This window comes from Antedon bifida, chromosome 2, assembly GCF_963402885.1.
Source record: "Antedon bifida chromosome 2, ecAntBifi1.1, whole genome shotgun sequence".
NCBI classification, from domain to species: Eukaryota; Metazoa; Echinodermata; class Crinoidea; order Comatulida; family Antedonidae; genus Antedon; species Antedon bifida.
In genome coordinates, this window is record NC_136227.1 from 3,901,292 (window position 1) to 3,917,522 (window position 16,231).

At 32.7% G+C, this 16,231-nt stretch overlaps 1 protein-coding gene across 1 annotated transcript; it reads right to left on the reverse strand.

Annotated features, from left to right (window-relative positions):
* Positions 1-459: 459 nt before the first annotated feature.
* On the reverse strand, positions 460-15,544 carry LOC144835797 (PHD finger protein 12-like). The gene is made up of 15 exons (XM_078690890.1): positions 15,390-15,544; positions 12,835-12,882; positions 12,089-12,270; positions 11,208-11,280; positions 9,726-10,086; positions 9,173-9,278; positions 8,582-8,714; positions 8,170-8,331; positions 7,580-7,708; positions 6,264-6,870; positions 4,273-4,389; positions 3,589-3,668; positions 3,314-3,485; positions 2,857-2,939; positions 460-2,241 (listed from the first exon to the last, which is right to left on the reverse strand). The coding sequence occupies exons 2-15, from the start codon at positions 12,880-12,882 to the stop codon at positions 1,846-1,848; spliced, it is 2,649 nt and encodes an 882-aa protein (XP_078547016.1). The 5' UTR covers positions 15,390-15,544; the 3' UTR covers positions 460-1,845.
* Between the last annotated feature and the right edge of the window lie 687 nt (positions 15,545-16,231).

Consider the following 16,231-nt stretch of genomic DNA (forward strand, 5'->3'; position numbering starts at 1 on the left):
CCCGCTGGGCCATTGTAAACCTTTATTGACATAATCTTACTTAAGTTTTCCCGGGACGGCAAACTTTTAATAACACCATTTCGTCAATGCAAACAACAAAAGCACCATAGAATGTTAACAATAAACCAATAATTAATTTCAGACCTGACGAAAATCTAGTTTTTTAGGTAAAGACGTTCGTCTGGCCTTCAAATTCCAATCAAATTGCGTCCGTCAGACACCTTTCTTTAATTATGTTTTTATTCAAAATGTATTTATACGAAAGAAACATCAAACAGTTATTATCTATAAACCTTTTTTTTTATAAATGATTTCTACATTATTTATTATGAACATTTTTAAACAATTCCTATATGTTCTCAAAATGTACACACAAAATAATGAAGATATAATGTTGTACAAGAACTTGTGCTTGATTTATTGTACAAGAAAATAAATGCTACAACACACAGATAGGCTGGCAATCAAATATTTTAATCATCATTTTTTCATTACAAATTTATAAAATTTGTAGTAATGATTTTAAATGCTTAGGCTACTTCAAGTAGCACTAGTCCTTACATTTCATACTACATGTACAGTATATTTGAGTAGAAATGTTGCCCTCTAGAATTTAGATTATGGAAGTGGAGTTTTGAAACACAACATAAATAACAAAACAGCAATAAAAATATTATAAATATAATACAATAGCTTTTAGATTGTCAGGTAAATTACAAATTACCAAAGTCTAAATTGAGGGGTGGGGTTATACTCGAGCATGGGATTATACTCGGGTCATATACAGGTGTAATAATAACAATAATATTAATAATAAAATCTCTTCAGCTCTGTTTACACTATCCACTATCAAACTAGTTTGACAAAAAAGTGTGATGTACCCAAATAATGGTAGTGATATGCCCAAATATGGTAGTGACATGACATCATCATGCCTATATATGAGCACATCACATTTTTCACTTTATGTTTTAAATGCCCATCATGAATACAATACTGCCAGCAGTTTTATGATTCATCTTCTCTCTAAACAAGGATATTTTGTATATGCAAAATCACAAACATTCAGCATATCTCTTAATTACATTGGGCTAATTGGAGTGCTTAAATTACTTCATGTCTAGATTCTCTAAAGGTTTAATTAAGGGATACAATAAAAAATAAATAAAATAAAAATTGAAAACCCTGCTGTAGTTCAAAAGGCTCGAGTGTCTACAAACATTTATTAGGGAGTTTTTGATTTGCGAAAAACGGCGACCTAGTTATTGATGGTCGGTGACTGGTACAAGAAACCACCAAAACTATGTGAAGTAAATGGGAATGATGTTCAAAGTTCTTTCCGCACTCTCTTTTATCTGTAAGTGGCGGAAATTATCGCTGTTGGTTTTGATTGAATAAAATCAACCTAACTTGTTTGTAAGTAACCGCAAATCGAAAACTCCCCGATATTTGCAAACCAGACTTATAACTTATACATTTTTCAAATTATCTTCAATCTGTTGGTGGACGGATACTACATGAGGATGACAATCAATTTATTATCAAGTTAAAATAAGGTAAATATTTTTCAACCAATAGTACGCATTCTTCATTTTAAATTTAATGTTGACGAAAATGAAAATAATATGAGTGAACATGCTTATATGATAAACATAGAACATTCAGTTGTTGAATACATTTAGTGGTTGCAAGGAGTGACATCAGAAAAACTTCATCGAGGAGAAACAGACGGTGTAGGATTTGAATTCTGGACGGGAAACTTTCCCTGTATTGTCATTAAATAGTTAGAAAATCCAGTCAAAATCAATATATCCAGCCAAAATTAACAGCGTTCCTATTCAACCCTCATGAAGGCAACGGAAAAAAACTGCTTGGCTTCTCATTGGCCGATTTGTCCAACAACATACCCGCCTCGGTAACGCTGAACAGAAATTTCAAACATCCGATTTGAATACAGCTACCGTGGTGAAGAATTGCTGTTCCTTCCCAGCCTGCACCATTACCGCCTACGAACGTTGACTTGCTAGTCTTGCAGTTACAGACTTTATCAAAAGAACTGTTAGTGTTAAACATTTGTTTTTTCTCATCTTGTTTTTGTTCCCTTTTAACGGTATTAAACTGTAAAAGATTGTCCATTTCTGATGAGGTCGTTGCTTTCTCGGTGAAATCACACGAATAGAGGACGTTATCCACCATCGTTCCATGATCACTATAATTAAGTAGTTCATATTGGCGGCTTAACTATAAAAAAAGAAAAGAAGTAATGTTAATGTTTTCAAGTTCAACTTTATTTATCCAGAGGCACAGATCAACTCTGGGTTGTTGTTATTTTCATAAAGTTATTACAAAAATTTCATATGCATCCAATATCGATTAGGACTTTTTATTTTTTCTTTCGCATCCAACAGCGAGTAACTCGCCAATTACAGGATGGATAAAATATTTCAGAAATAGTTATGATTATAAACTATGTAAGTCTCATTTGAGAATTAGGGAGTGGAGTTGAAAGAGTCGTGAGTCACAACCCTGACACTAGGACAGGATTGAACCCTGGACCTTGGGATTGGAAGGCAAGCATGTCAACCACCAAGCTACAGCATCAGAACATTATTACGAACACAGATTAACTTTCATACAAGTTAAGTTATTTTTAGAATAATTGTTCTTTTCCTTTTATTCTCTAAATTCTAACATCAACACTTTTTTCATGTTGTATAACAAATAAAAAATGAAAAAAATTTTAGAAGACTCTTAAAATTCAATATGTTGGAATGCTATACTGTTGTATCAGGCTGTTTAAATAAAGTAATAAATTGTTACGATTTGTAATTTATGAATACGTATTAAAATACAAACCTCATCGTAAAATATACAGGCATGTTTTGCAGACATATAATTACAATGGCCGAAGCTTGGTAGACTTAAATCCATGTCACTTCCTGTAAGAATAAAAAAACCAACCATTTTTTTATGATAACCGCAACAGGTGCAGAATGCAATCAAATGAGGTTGGAAGGGCAACCAACAGCAGTTTTGCTATCAACTGCAACCAGTTTAATTTTTTATACAAATAAAAAATACATTAATTGACTTTATTACATATAACTACTGATCTTTTAATTAATAGGGATATTATTATCTTGGGCTGCAAATTATGACCTAACATTGCTGTAACAACCATCATTTTTTGTTTGTCTATAAGCTAATCTTTATCTATGCTTCTCCCTAAAGGAAATAAGAACATATTATATTATGCGTTTTCATATTAATTTAACATATGCGACCATAAATACAATACTCAGTGAAAGCTTACCTGAACCAATACTAAATGACCTGTAGCGCATAGCTACAGCTTTAGTTTTATTGTTGACCGGAGCAATGGTTGCTCGTGCCGGTATGGTCATCTTGACCGGTGGTGGTGGTGTGCTATCTGCGGTACTAGCTGCAGCTGTATTTGTTGTTGGTTTCTTACTGGCATCAGAGTTCTACATAAATGATAAGTATTATAAAAACTTTAAACATTTCTTTAAAATTCATTAAATAGCTTAAGCGTGGTTTCACACTAGACACACACAATAGTTGACTGACCTTTGAAGGTAGAAGTTGCTGTAACCTTTGGAATGCTAAAATTTGAATCAACTTGTCATCTAGTTTACTTAATTCAACCTCTGTAAGAAACAAAGTCAAAGTTGGTACACTGTCAGTAGTGTTCAGTAAATGTATTTGTTTAGTTGTCTTTTATATGAATATCACAGTACTGATTTGGTGGATACAAATAAATAAATTGAATTGGTATAAATTGTGTAAAGACAATTCATTGAATTTTGTATATTGTTTGGTACATTATTACCTTACAACTTAGTTGCACAATATAAACAAGAAATATTTCTTACAAAAAACGCTGCTCGCTTATTGACGTAACGGTTTTAAAGATATATTGTCCCTCTGAAAAATATTTTTTATTTCAAATTTGTTTTTGAATGTGTCATTTTATTGTCACATAATAGTTATTTTACCTGAAAAAAGTAATTTAAAGCAAAAAATACTTAAATTGTCTGTCATTGTGTAAAGACAATTAATTGAATTTTGTATATTGTTTGGTAGATTATTACCTTATTACCTTAGTTGCACAATATAAAAAAAACAGAACAAATTTGTTGCATAAAATTATTATTCAACATATTTCTTGGAATGACTGTTATTTATCCATATTATTAATTTCTTTATGTTTATAGTCATATAAAATCCACTAATGGTTTGAGTGATACATACCTGTATTTCCATCAATACACGATTGTAACGACGCATTCAGATTAACGATAGCTGGCGATGAACTCAGCGATGCCGGCGTTACCTTTGTTATTGTTGTACCTATTGCATTTGATTTGCCTGTCAAATAAAAACACATCACATCTTGTTAATTATATGTAAAGATCTGTCTACACTATCAAACTAGTTCGACAAAACCAGTGTAATGTGCTAAAATATGGTAGTGATATGCACAAATGTGGTAGTGATATGACATCATCATGTCCATATATGGGCACATCACATTTTTTCACGTGAAGTTTGATAGTGTACACAGAGCTTTAGAATGTTGTTGCTATATAAGGCGAAGGAATTAAATAATTTAATTTGGGTGTGGCATGGCATTTGTGGCATTCTGTTTTTACAGGTCTCTTACTAGTACCGTATATCCTCTGGTATAGTCCCACCCCATAAAACACAAAATTGCACCGACTTTGGGGGGTGGGACTATACCCGGATTTCTTATAAAAACTCATCTGAACTGGCTAGGCCTACATCCAGATCAAAAGTCAATATTGGGACTATACCCGGGGATATACCTGTGGAATCAGACATGCAGTAGGGGTGGGAATAGACCAGAATTGGGATTATACCGGAGGATATTCAGTAATCTTCGATATATTTTTTTTAAATTTGTTATACTGTACTATTTTATTTTTTCAAAAATTGTTACAGTAGGACCTCTATTAAGAGGTCACCTTGACCAAATAAAGTGGTGTCCCCAACTGGGCTTCTTACTGCAGCATCACAACGACCCAGTAACGTAAATAAAACCTATCTACACCTTACACTACTACACCATGTACTGTAATGAAATCCTTTGTCTGTATGCGTTATGCTACATACTGTATGCAGATTACTCATGTTTCCATTCCCAGATGGTTTAAGAGAACATTCAACAAAGACATTCAACAAAGACATTCAACAACACATTTGATTTGCTAATGAGAATAAAGTCACTCGCAATATTCTACAACAATACAGTAGTATAGCAGAACAATGAAAGAAAATCATTAAAGTATGCACCACTATTTATATTGAGTGCATTTTTCACTTTTGGTAAAACAGTATTTATTTTCAGTTGTCTCTCCGTATTTGGTATGGTTTAATTCTAGATATCGAAATCAAGAACACATGCTCTAGTCAGTGGCGTAACGCAGAGGCCCTTGGATTAGGAACCGTAAGTGCCCCTCCAACGCCGGGCGTTTTTACCCTTTTTCAACATATTTGAATGCCTGTTTTTTTCTCTGGGCATTGCTCAAGGGATTCTGGGTTTAGCCACTGAGCATTCATAGCTGTTACGCCACTAGCTTTAGTCTGTGTTCTAGAGGTATGGCGAATTCCTCTCCGAGTTTATGGTTTTCTACCCACGGACAACACATACACAGTACATTTTTTCATTCTCTTGCACTTAATAATCTACATTACTGTTGACTACAATGTGTGTAGGTGTGGGCATATCTGATTAGGAATCTCTGATTGATTCTCTTATTTGTTTTCATTTTCTTATCAGGTTTTTGTTATTTACTCATAAAAGATTATCATATTGTATTGATTAGCCAAGTTCATTCAGAGTACCAAATTCATAGTGTATTAATCAGTTTCTGTGGAAAGCTTGTACAATATACAAATAAAATATGTGTGATGACGTCATCTACTGTGGATCTTTTACCATTATTTATTGGGTCAAGGGTCACATATTGAAATCAATTTTATTGTATTGAAAGTGTAGATTGGATCGGAGAAGATATATTTGGATCATAAAAATGAAGTAATCAACCGGCTCAGCTACAGTGATTAAGTTCACTTACGTTGACCCTGGTCTCCCTAATTTCAATTAAAAAAAAAATGTATATATTGAAATAGACCGAATAAATAATGAAATTTGTGATAAATATAGTAAAGATATAATAATAATATAATAAATATAGGTGACCTTTAACCCTGTTACTTACCAGATATGGTCGCTGTACTTGGCAAATTATTGTTTGTTATGATGTCTTTACATGCTCCTACTGGCAAGGTGTTAACACGTACATATTTGTTTGTAGGATGGAAAACTTTCACAGAATTTACGATTCCTTTATTCAAATGAATTGAATTAATCCCACTTGTAGTCCTATTTGTATCATTAAAATTGTATAATTGTTTCGTCTGTTTGGAAGCTATGCTTGAGCTGCTCGGAGAAATATCACCGCTTCTTTTAATCACCTTCTCGTATTCTTTTATCCCTTGTTTATTATTAGCACTTAATATGCCGTTCGGCAATTCCGTGCAACTTGTTCCGTTCTCGGTGCAAACCGCTTTTACTTTCGTATGATTGACTACTATAGTTTCAGGTTTAATGCCTGTTTTTTCATCTTGTCCGTTGTACGTGACAGTATTGTTATGCACTGCGTTTGCTGAAAGGTTCACGCCTTTCATCGTAGTGTTTTTCACATTGGCGGTTTTATTCAGACTGGATGCGGTGATAATCTTTGGTTTTATTCGATCCTTAGGTAATTTTTTCTTTTCAATATAACTTGCTATGCTGCTCTGAAGTAATACTACACTTCGTAACCACTACAAGAAATAAAGATATTTATTTGTTTTTTTCAGTTTGCAATTTGACGCAATAAAATCTAGATATACATAGTTATTGGGTCAAGGGTCACATATTGAGATGAATTTTATCATATTGAAATGAAGTGTAGATTGGATCATAGCAAATAAATTTGGACCATCTAAATGAAGACAGAGGCATGCTCATGTTTTCTATATTCAGTTAAGCTCTGTCTACACTATCAAACTTTATGTGACAGCAAAATGTGATGTGTCCATATATGGACATTATGATGTCATATCACTACCATATTTGGGCATATTACACTTTTTTTGTCAAACTAGTTTGATAGTGTAGACAGAGCTTTAGTGTTAGTGCTAAAGGTCATCCCATGAGCATGCTCCTCCTTTAACAGTCCAAATATAGCTCAATGAAGTGGCCCTTGAAATTAAATGTTATCATTGCAAACTCCATATTATCTTGGGGTGCTTATAGATATGAGAGAATATTAACATGGACTACAGAAAATAGGATGACTGGAATGGCACCTGTTTGTCTGTAAAGCTCTGTCTACACTATCAAACTAGTTCGACAAAAGTGTGATGTGCCCAAATAGGGTAGTTACATGCCCAAATATGGTAGCGATATGACACCATCATGTCCATATATGGGCATATCACATAAAGTTTGATAGTGTAGTTTAAAGCATTCAAATAATAAAGCGCTTACTTCTTCTGCTTCTTCAGGAGTACAATGTGTTTTCCCTTCTGGCAAGGTGTGCTGTGCGAGATGCTTCTGGTCAGGCCTAGGTAATAGATGTGGAGGAGTTGCATATTGAGCTTTTATTGATTCTGGAACCTATAATTGAAATAATATTGTATGTGATGAGTATTCGTATGAATAAGCTGATCTTCATATTCAATATTAAGAATATAGAAAAATGTTTTCTCTGTGGTACTACTATATAAAATGGATCAATATTTCTAATATGCATTCTACAGTGACAAACTGTATCAAAGTGTCTAGATTTTACACTACAACAACTTTCATCTTCTCTAATGCTTGGTTCCTACTAGACACGGAACACAACGCAATGTAAGTAATTTGACCAATCACAAGCAATGGATTATTCAAACTGTTGCTTGTCATTGGTCAACACGCTTGCGTTGCGTCCTAGTGAGAACCAAGCTTAAGGATCCATTCGTGTGAAGCTTCCACCAAATGATTCTCATTTGTCCACAACACTGATGGTACGTTTTTGTAGGCTTAAAGCTGTTATAAGCCAATCAGGACACTACACCTATTAATTTAATACTTGCCTTCATTTGTTTTCTCTGTGGTACTAGGATACCTGTGTTCGGCTTAAAGCTGCTATGCATTTTATTCAGAAACTTTATCTTGACGGCATTTTGTTGAACTTGACTATGAAACTGATTGTAAATCTTACACCGTCGTGTAAAACTCTGGCCAAAGTAATCAGGCTAACAAAAGAGCAAGAAAAAATGGTAATTAATATTTTTACTCCACATATTTCTATGATGGAACTATGAATATATTTTTCATTTATAAAACAATAATTATTTATAAATGTACTATCAAACTTTATGTGACAAAAAAAAATGTATATATCATATATGGACATGATGATGTCATATCACTACCATACTTGACCATAACACAAACAATATTTAGGCACATCAAACTAGTTTGAAAGTGTAGACATAGCTTTACCAGATAATTTTCTGGATGGTTGGGACACATCCATCTTCCAGTCGGCATCATCGTTAATGGCGGATCAAGACAGTCTTGATGAAATAATAGAGGGCAGTAATCACATTGAATTAGCGGTGCTACTCTGCAACTCCTACGTAAAGAAATGTCATGTTAATATAGTATTAAAAAGAAGCAAATACGTTAACCCATTGATTTTTAGGTTTAATGAGGATTTGAGCATTTACTATAAAATATCAGAAAGCATACATAGATACAGAAGAAACCCTCTTTTTGGATACAAATATTCAGATTCTCCCACTAAGCGAATAAAGTACAGAAAGAAATTACTGCTTTGTATCTATGTGTAACCTTTCGTAGCCTACGTGTAGGTTAGATCGTAGGTCATTGTTCTGAACGTAGCCTATGAAGTATTGTTCGTAGCCTATGTACGTGTTAATCATAGGGTGGTTTGTAGAGTTAATAAACACCATTATCATCGCCTTTAGAAACATGGACAATGCACACAAACAATGTATTGTTCGCTAATTATTCATGACATACAGTATGAGGGGGTTATACTTTATACTTAAAATAACAAATAAAACATACTTTTTGCACTTAAAACACACTTTTGCTGGAAGTGGTACCAAACCATTCTCCAATTCGTATGGTTTTTTCTTGACGGTGTCTTCTTTACGCTTTCTACGACTCGAACCTACATAAATATTTGAAAGAATATCAAGATACATTCAAATATATATGTTTAACCATTAAATATAAAAATTATTATATTTCGTTTAGTTAACAAGTTTCTTTGACTTGAAAGAATTGCTGATATATTATTTACTTGTGTATTTTTTCGAAAGTATTCTCAATGTACTTAGTATAAAGTACAAATTACGTCAGAGTAGGGCAACACATCTGACCCTGATCTGACCAACTAATTATAAAGATAAAAAAGTGTGGAAGACTAGACTATATAGGTTCTTTAATTATCGGCTCGACAGTTTGGTGGGAGACCTAATAGATAATGGTATGTATTTCAAAAGTATTTTCATTTTTCAGATACAAAATAGCAGAACTAAATGTTACTTTTCATCTTTATTGTTATCTGTACGAAAAAGAAACAATTAAATATTTTGATTGATTTGTTTAAGATTACCTGGTAAAGGAGCATTTGTCATAAATTCCGGCGGTACTGAAAATTGTTTAGGATTCTGTACAGCAGCAGCTTTTACTAATATATCAAACGGATTTACAAAATCTTCTGGAAGAGTATCGTCATTCTCTTCGAATACATAATTATCAGGAACGGCAGCGTCTCCGGATAACTGTCGCTCATACCCTTCCTGTTCCTTCCTAGCCTCTTTGTAGGCCTGTAGTTGAACCAGCCTTACACAGTTTTTACCCTGGGCTTTAAGCCTGTCATTTAGCCTCATAGGCACAAGTTTCACTATAGCTTTGTTTGGGCCTAAAGCTGCTATCTTAGCTTTCTCCGATTTTGTTGAATTTCCCGATTGATCCTGAAAATATAACAATATATACACATTTTTAATTTCATACGCATCCAACAGCGAGTAACTCGCCAATTACAGGATGGAAAAACTATTTAATAGTTTATCGTGCTTATAAACTAAGTCTGATTTGAGGCCTAGGGAGTGGAGTTGAAAGAATTGCGAGTTACAACCCTGGCACTAGGTCCGGATTGAACCCCGGACCTTGGGATTGGAAGGCAAGCACGTTACCACCAAGCTACATCTCCACTACAATTTCCGTGTCATGACTGCATCTCTTAAAGAGATGATCAGGTAGTAAGACCTTTGATCTGATTATATTCTGATGAATGCATTTTAAGAAAACCTTGAACTAAAGCTCTGTCAACACTAGCAAACTTTATGTGACAAAAAAGTGTGATGTTCCCAAATATGGTAGTGATATGTCCAAATATGGTAGCGATATGACATCATTGTGTCCATATATGGGCACATCACATTTTTTTGTCACATAAAGTGTGATAGTGTAGACAGAGCTTTAGTTCAAGGTTTTCTTAAAATGCATTCATCAGAATATAATCAGTGTAGACAGAGCTTTATGCATGAAAAACAAAACACCTAAACACCAATATCTATGTTAAGCCTCACAGTCTATGACTGTATGAGTCATAATGTTACTATGGAAACATCCCATCTGTAAGCCATATGAAGTTATAATATTTTCATAGGTAGAAAGAAAATTAAAAAAACAATGTATACTAAATATAGAAACAGGTAATTACATTGGGAAAATAACAACTTGACACCTGGATTCATTTAAAAACAACTCGATGTACCTTAGATATAACCACAACATTTTGTTTTTCATTTTTCTTAAATTTCATTTAATAAACCAATATCAATTGCTTAAACAATAGGTGATAAATTATCTAAAATTACTGACATTTGTTTAACAAAAAAATCAATTCTTATTCCCTTAACAATAATAAATCATAAATATTTTAATAGGAAACAATTAAAATTATAATATTAAGTATTTGTAATTATTAAAGTATTAAAATTTAACATGCGAGAATTTACTATGAATTACAATTACATTGGGTCAAAGGTCAGCAAGTGAAAGGGTTATTTGTTCGAATATATTTACTCACCTTTGGGGTTACAGTGCACTGATGACAAAGCCATTCTCCTCGTGGGAGGTCATCTTCTTCTAAAGGTGGATTACTGAAAAATTACAAATGAATATTTATATAATATAATGAATATGTATACAGTATAATGAATAGTTAATTAATAATATGAATTATTCAACTGATGATTAGTAATCAAATAATTCTGTACAGTTAATGATAATGGATTACTGAAAAACAATGAATATTATTAATATTATAATGAATATTTAATTTAAAAAATGAATTATTTAACTATGGTTATTAATCAAAAGAATGCAATTCATGATTGGTGATTACGTCATTGAAATAAATTATTCAAATTAAAAAAATTATCCTGTATCAATGACTTGTAGGCTATTTGGTCACTTAAACGAACACAGATAAAACAAGCTTGTTCTATAGTAAATTAACATACAGTACTCTAAAATTAACATTAACTTTTTATAGAGCATTGAGTTATAAAATTCTAATGTTATACAGTAGCTCCTTAATAGGGAGAATAGACAGACATACGAACATTAATAAGTAATGAATGTTGATGAATAAATTATTTTCTGTCTACTTTTGTTTGTAAATTGTTAATATTAAATTCCAATGTAATACACATTGGTAGTTTGTTTTATGTAAAAGTGCCAATACACAGTGTTTTGAATGAAAGCAATAATGGTGCTTAAAAAATGAGCTACATTATTAAGTTCTCCTCTATATTCAGTGCCCTATACTCTTACTCCTATAGGGAGATGTTGTTTGTATATTTAGTTTCCAATATGAATTAAAAAACAGATATCAAACGGGACATGCATCGTACTCAAACCTATTATAAATTTGGCAACCATCACGCTCTTTGATCTCCGACTTACCAACAGGTCAAATGAAAAGCGGCCGGGCAACGATCACAACAAAGTAGATCGCCTCCTTCTCTGCAACTATCACATGTGTCACGGTTCATTGCACGCCCAGTACGCCGCCGATCACGATCTATCCTACGTTGTTTCTTTGGTGGTTCATCGCTCACCGGTGGAGCAATCAACGCTTGGATTTGCTAAAATAAGAAGAAATTAGTATATCTATTTTACAAATTTCTTTGAAATAAACAAACCAACATATCTTTAAATCTCTATCTACAATATCAAACTAATTTGACAAAAAGTGTGATGTGCCCAAATATGATAGTAATATGCCCAAATATGGTAGTGATATGACATCATGTCCATAAATGGGCACTGTACATCACATTTTTTGTCACATAAAGTTTGATATTGTAGAAATATCTTCAACCAAAGGTTACAGTAAAAAATACAAACATTACACAATGCTAGACAGAGGAACTCTTATACAGAACTCATAAATGCAATTTTTCAGTTCAATTCAAGATAATTATGCTGAAGGTATCAAAGACTATTACAATAAGACGACCTCTAACCTTAATGGTATTTTACTCAGACAAATTTGATTAAATAAATATTCATCAGAAAGCTACAACCATTTTTTTCCTGCATAATCACAATCCTATAGGCTAAATTTATTACAGTTTTAGTAGAGCAGTAGTAGTAGTTTTACAATCTAATGTCGCAAACATTTTTATTTTATAAATAAAGTATACTACCTCCATTAATCCACCAGACGTATCCAAGTCATATTGCACAGCCGTCATCTGAATTTAAACAAATAACACAATTTTGTTAATTGGTTTTAAAAAATAGTATTATTGCTTCAAAATGGCAATCTGGGAAAGACAAGAGCCGTAGTGATGGAACGAGTATGTATTATGCAACATGGGAAAAGAAAGCATAAAAAATGAGATTCTGACAAGTATCGCAATCACTCCAATAACACAAGTACTGTACAACTACAGATCAGGTAGATTACTCCACCCCAAAGTCAGAACAAACAGATTTAGAAACACATATATTCCATCAGCTATCAGGTTGTATAATAGAGATTTCAAACGCTAGTCCGCTTATTACTCATGTTTCTGTTACATTTCCCTGTTTATTATTTATTTTAGTCTTGTAATTTATGTTATATTCATACTAACTCGAGGACCCATATCTCATAACTGTATATTTTTGCCGTTGTGACAATAAAGTTTTATCGTATCGTATCGTACTACAATAGTACAATAAACAATTAACTAACATATAACTGTACTGTATATTTTTTCCTTTAAAAAAAATAGCCTGAAACGTGTGATATTATAGTTGATGCCAATAATTACCTTCTGGTTTATATTACTACAGCATTGTGGCTGTCGATTTAAATTTTAATATAAAAAATAAAATTGCATAAGGTCAGACAAATTATTAAACTAAATGCCAGGTCATTCAACCTATTAAGATCACTGAGTAACTAAATAAGTAGAAAGTATACAGTATCAGTGTTTACAGTAGGTACTGAATTTTAGCATGATTAAAAAACACATCAGTAAAATGATAAATTTATGAGTGTAAGTTTAATTACAGTATAGTTTTTTAAGTTTCTTAGAGCACAGTAAACTGACAATGAATGTATATCTATCCGTGGTCAAAGGTCAAGAAATAATTGGAATGTTTTTTAACAGAAACTAAGACTGGTATGATCTATGATTTGGCATTCAAACACCCACACAATAACTGGTGTTTAATCAGTTATTTTTCTTTGGTTAAAGCTTTGTTACAAAGCTTAAAACCAAAGAAAAATGTTGTAAAACTGCCATTTTACAAATAAGATATTTTATCTATGAAATAGCTACAGTACAGTATCTTCGATTAGATTATCAAGTACTTAAAAAATATTTTTAAAATGTCATTTAATTGACAATGTTCCTGTTTACCAATGTTTCTAATCTACACAGTCTATCAACATAAGTAACACTTAATTTCAATTTGACTTGCTAAAACTACCCTACTGTATACAGTAGGAACAAATTAGCCAATTACAAACGAACCACATTTATTTGATTTTTCTCTTTTCTTTTTGAGAGGTCAAAACAGAAACTTCCTGACATTCTAACCGACAAATTATACTGAATGAATTACTTTCATGGAGAAAGTTAAAAACACTACTAGCAAGTACTAGTACAGTACTACAGACTGTCTTTAAAAAGAAGTTTAATGAATTAATATTGTATTTTTTATTTTGCTACAGTGATTTGTTTTATGTCTCAAATATTGTTCAAAACATGACATTGACAAACTTAATTCAAATATTAAAACTAGACACTTAAAATATGACGACATATCTGCAATTTTAAAATACATTTGGCTTAGTAAAATTATCATAATACACATTCATTACATCACCACACAATGAACATATTTATTAATTCTTTTGTTGTGAAAGTCACTTGTTAAAAGATAATTTGTTTTTAATGATTTTTTTTAATGTTTGGTTAAAAAATGTCTGAACTACTTGCACTATTAATTTAACTATTAATTATAAAATCATGAACTTTTTAACATAAAAAATTGAATGATAAATAAATGTCTAAATATTATCTTTGTAATTTCACTGGACCTAATAACGCTGGAGTAGATTTGCGTACAGCACAGCAGCATGAATCATCAACCAATTTACGATGTCATTGTTGCCCATACTTCCTTCAATATTTTTTTTTCAAACACTTTCATTAAATCTACATTCGTGTTAACTGCATTATTCATTGCTCATAGACTTTCTTAGTTAATACTGTCAATAGGCTAAGCTTTTATTTAGTACCCGTGTTATTGTGAATCCTACACAGTATAATAGCCTATACTGTACAGTAGGCCTAGTATAGGCCTATCTAGCTGATATCTATAGTTTCATGGCATATGGCCTAGCCTACACAGTAGCTTAACTCTCATCTCAACAATTATAATAGCAATACATTTTGTTTTGACACAAACACAGTACCTTCCTCTTGTTTGTCCTAGTTAGCTAGGCTAGGCCTATTATTATTTAGTTAGGTTAGATAGGCTCCCCTATACAACAAGGCTTAAACGATTAAGAAAATGTGCTTGTTCCATGAACATTGAACCAGCCGTAGGCTCACACAGGTTATCATATCACACCAACCACAGCAGGCCATCGAGCCGTCCATGCTGCCTTCTCAACCGAAGGCCGCAGAGAGAGAAGCTAGCTAGCACAAGAAGTAAAATGAGATGAAAGACCACGGGAAGATGAATGGATTGGATACATTACCTTATTTACTTTGAACAGAAGACGAACTTAAGTTTTACCAAATACACATTACATGTATTACTTGCTTGAAATAGTCTAACCCCGCTGACAACCACAGCAGTCTCTTAAAAACTTGAGTTATATAGCTTTTATTAGATTATGCTTCTAAGCCTAGACATTTCTGTTTAGCGCGATAAATTGTACAGCGAGCGAACCACGACGTCCATATTGTGAAAAATGACTGTAAAAGCGCATGCGTCAAGTAGACTTCGCGGGACAGACCATTATTTGTTTATATTAATTTCGCGGTAAAAATGTTACCTAGTAGACTGCCACAGTGTGTCAGATATAATATTAAAACTGTATGGTAAAATAATATTAGTTGAGCTACACTAAAACACTGCCTTTATATACGGCCTACTATTTTACAATTATTTAAAAACAGTAGGTCATATTAAAATGTTTTTTAGTGTACAGTATTAAAATAACCCACTTTAATGGACCAGTCTGGAGCTGGATACATGATTTTTTCTCCCACCCATCCCCCACATTTCCCCCTTTTTTTTTTCTTTCAAGAGGAGTGTGAGGAAAGGGTGAAGGAGGAGGGATCGACAGACTTATGAACCAGGGCCCTGGCCACAATACTACATATTCAATATTTAAAAACAAAATTGATTTTATTATTTTTATATCACCACCCAAAGTTCATCATGCAATTGCCTTTTATTTAATTATCGTTGTTGTATATCATCATCACCACAAAATTCCTCATCATAGGCCTATATCTGACAACCATTAACAAAATAAACAAATTCAATGTGTTCTCAAGTTTATTGAAACAATTCTGATATAGGACTCAAGTC

Bases quoted from the DNA above. Each gene is read 5' to 3' on its own strand.
- LOC144835797 (XM_078690890.1), bottom strand. From the start codon at position 12,882: ATGACGGCTGTGCAATATGACTTGGATACGTCTGGTGGATTAATGGAG. The intron at 8,715-9,172 runs GTATGTTTTATT...TTCTTTACGTAG, and splicing joins GTGTGTTTTAAGTGCAAAAA to GAGTTGCAGAGTAGCACCGC. The intron at 2,940-3,313 runs GTAAGCTTTCAC...TTATTCTTACAG, and splicing joins GTCATTTAGTATTGGTTCAG to GAAGTGACATGGATTTAAGT.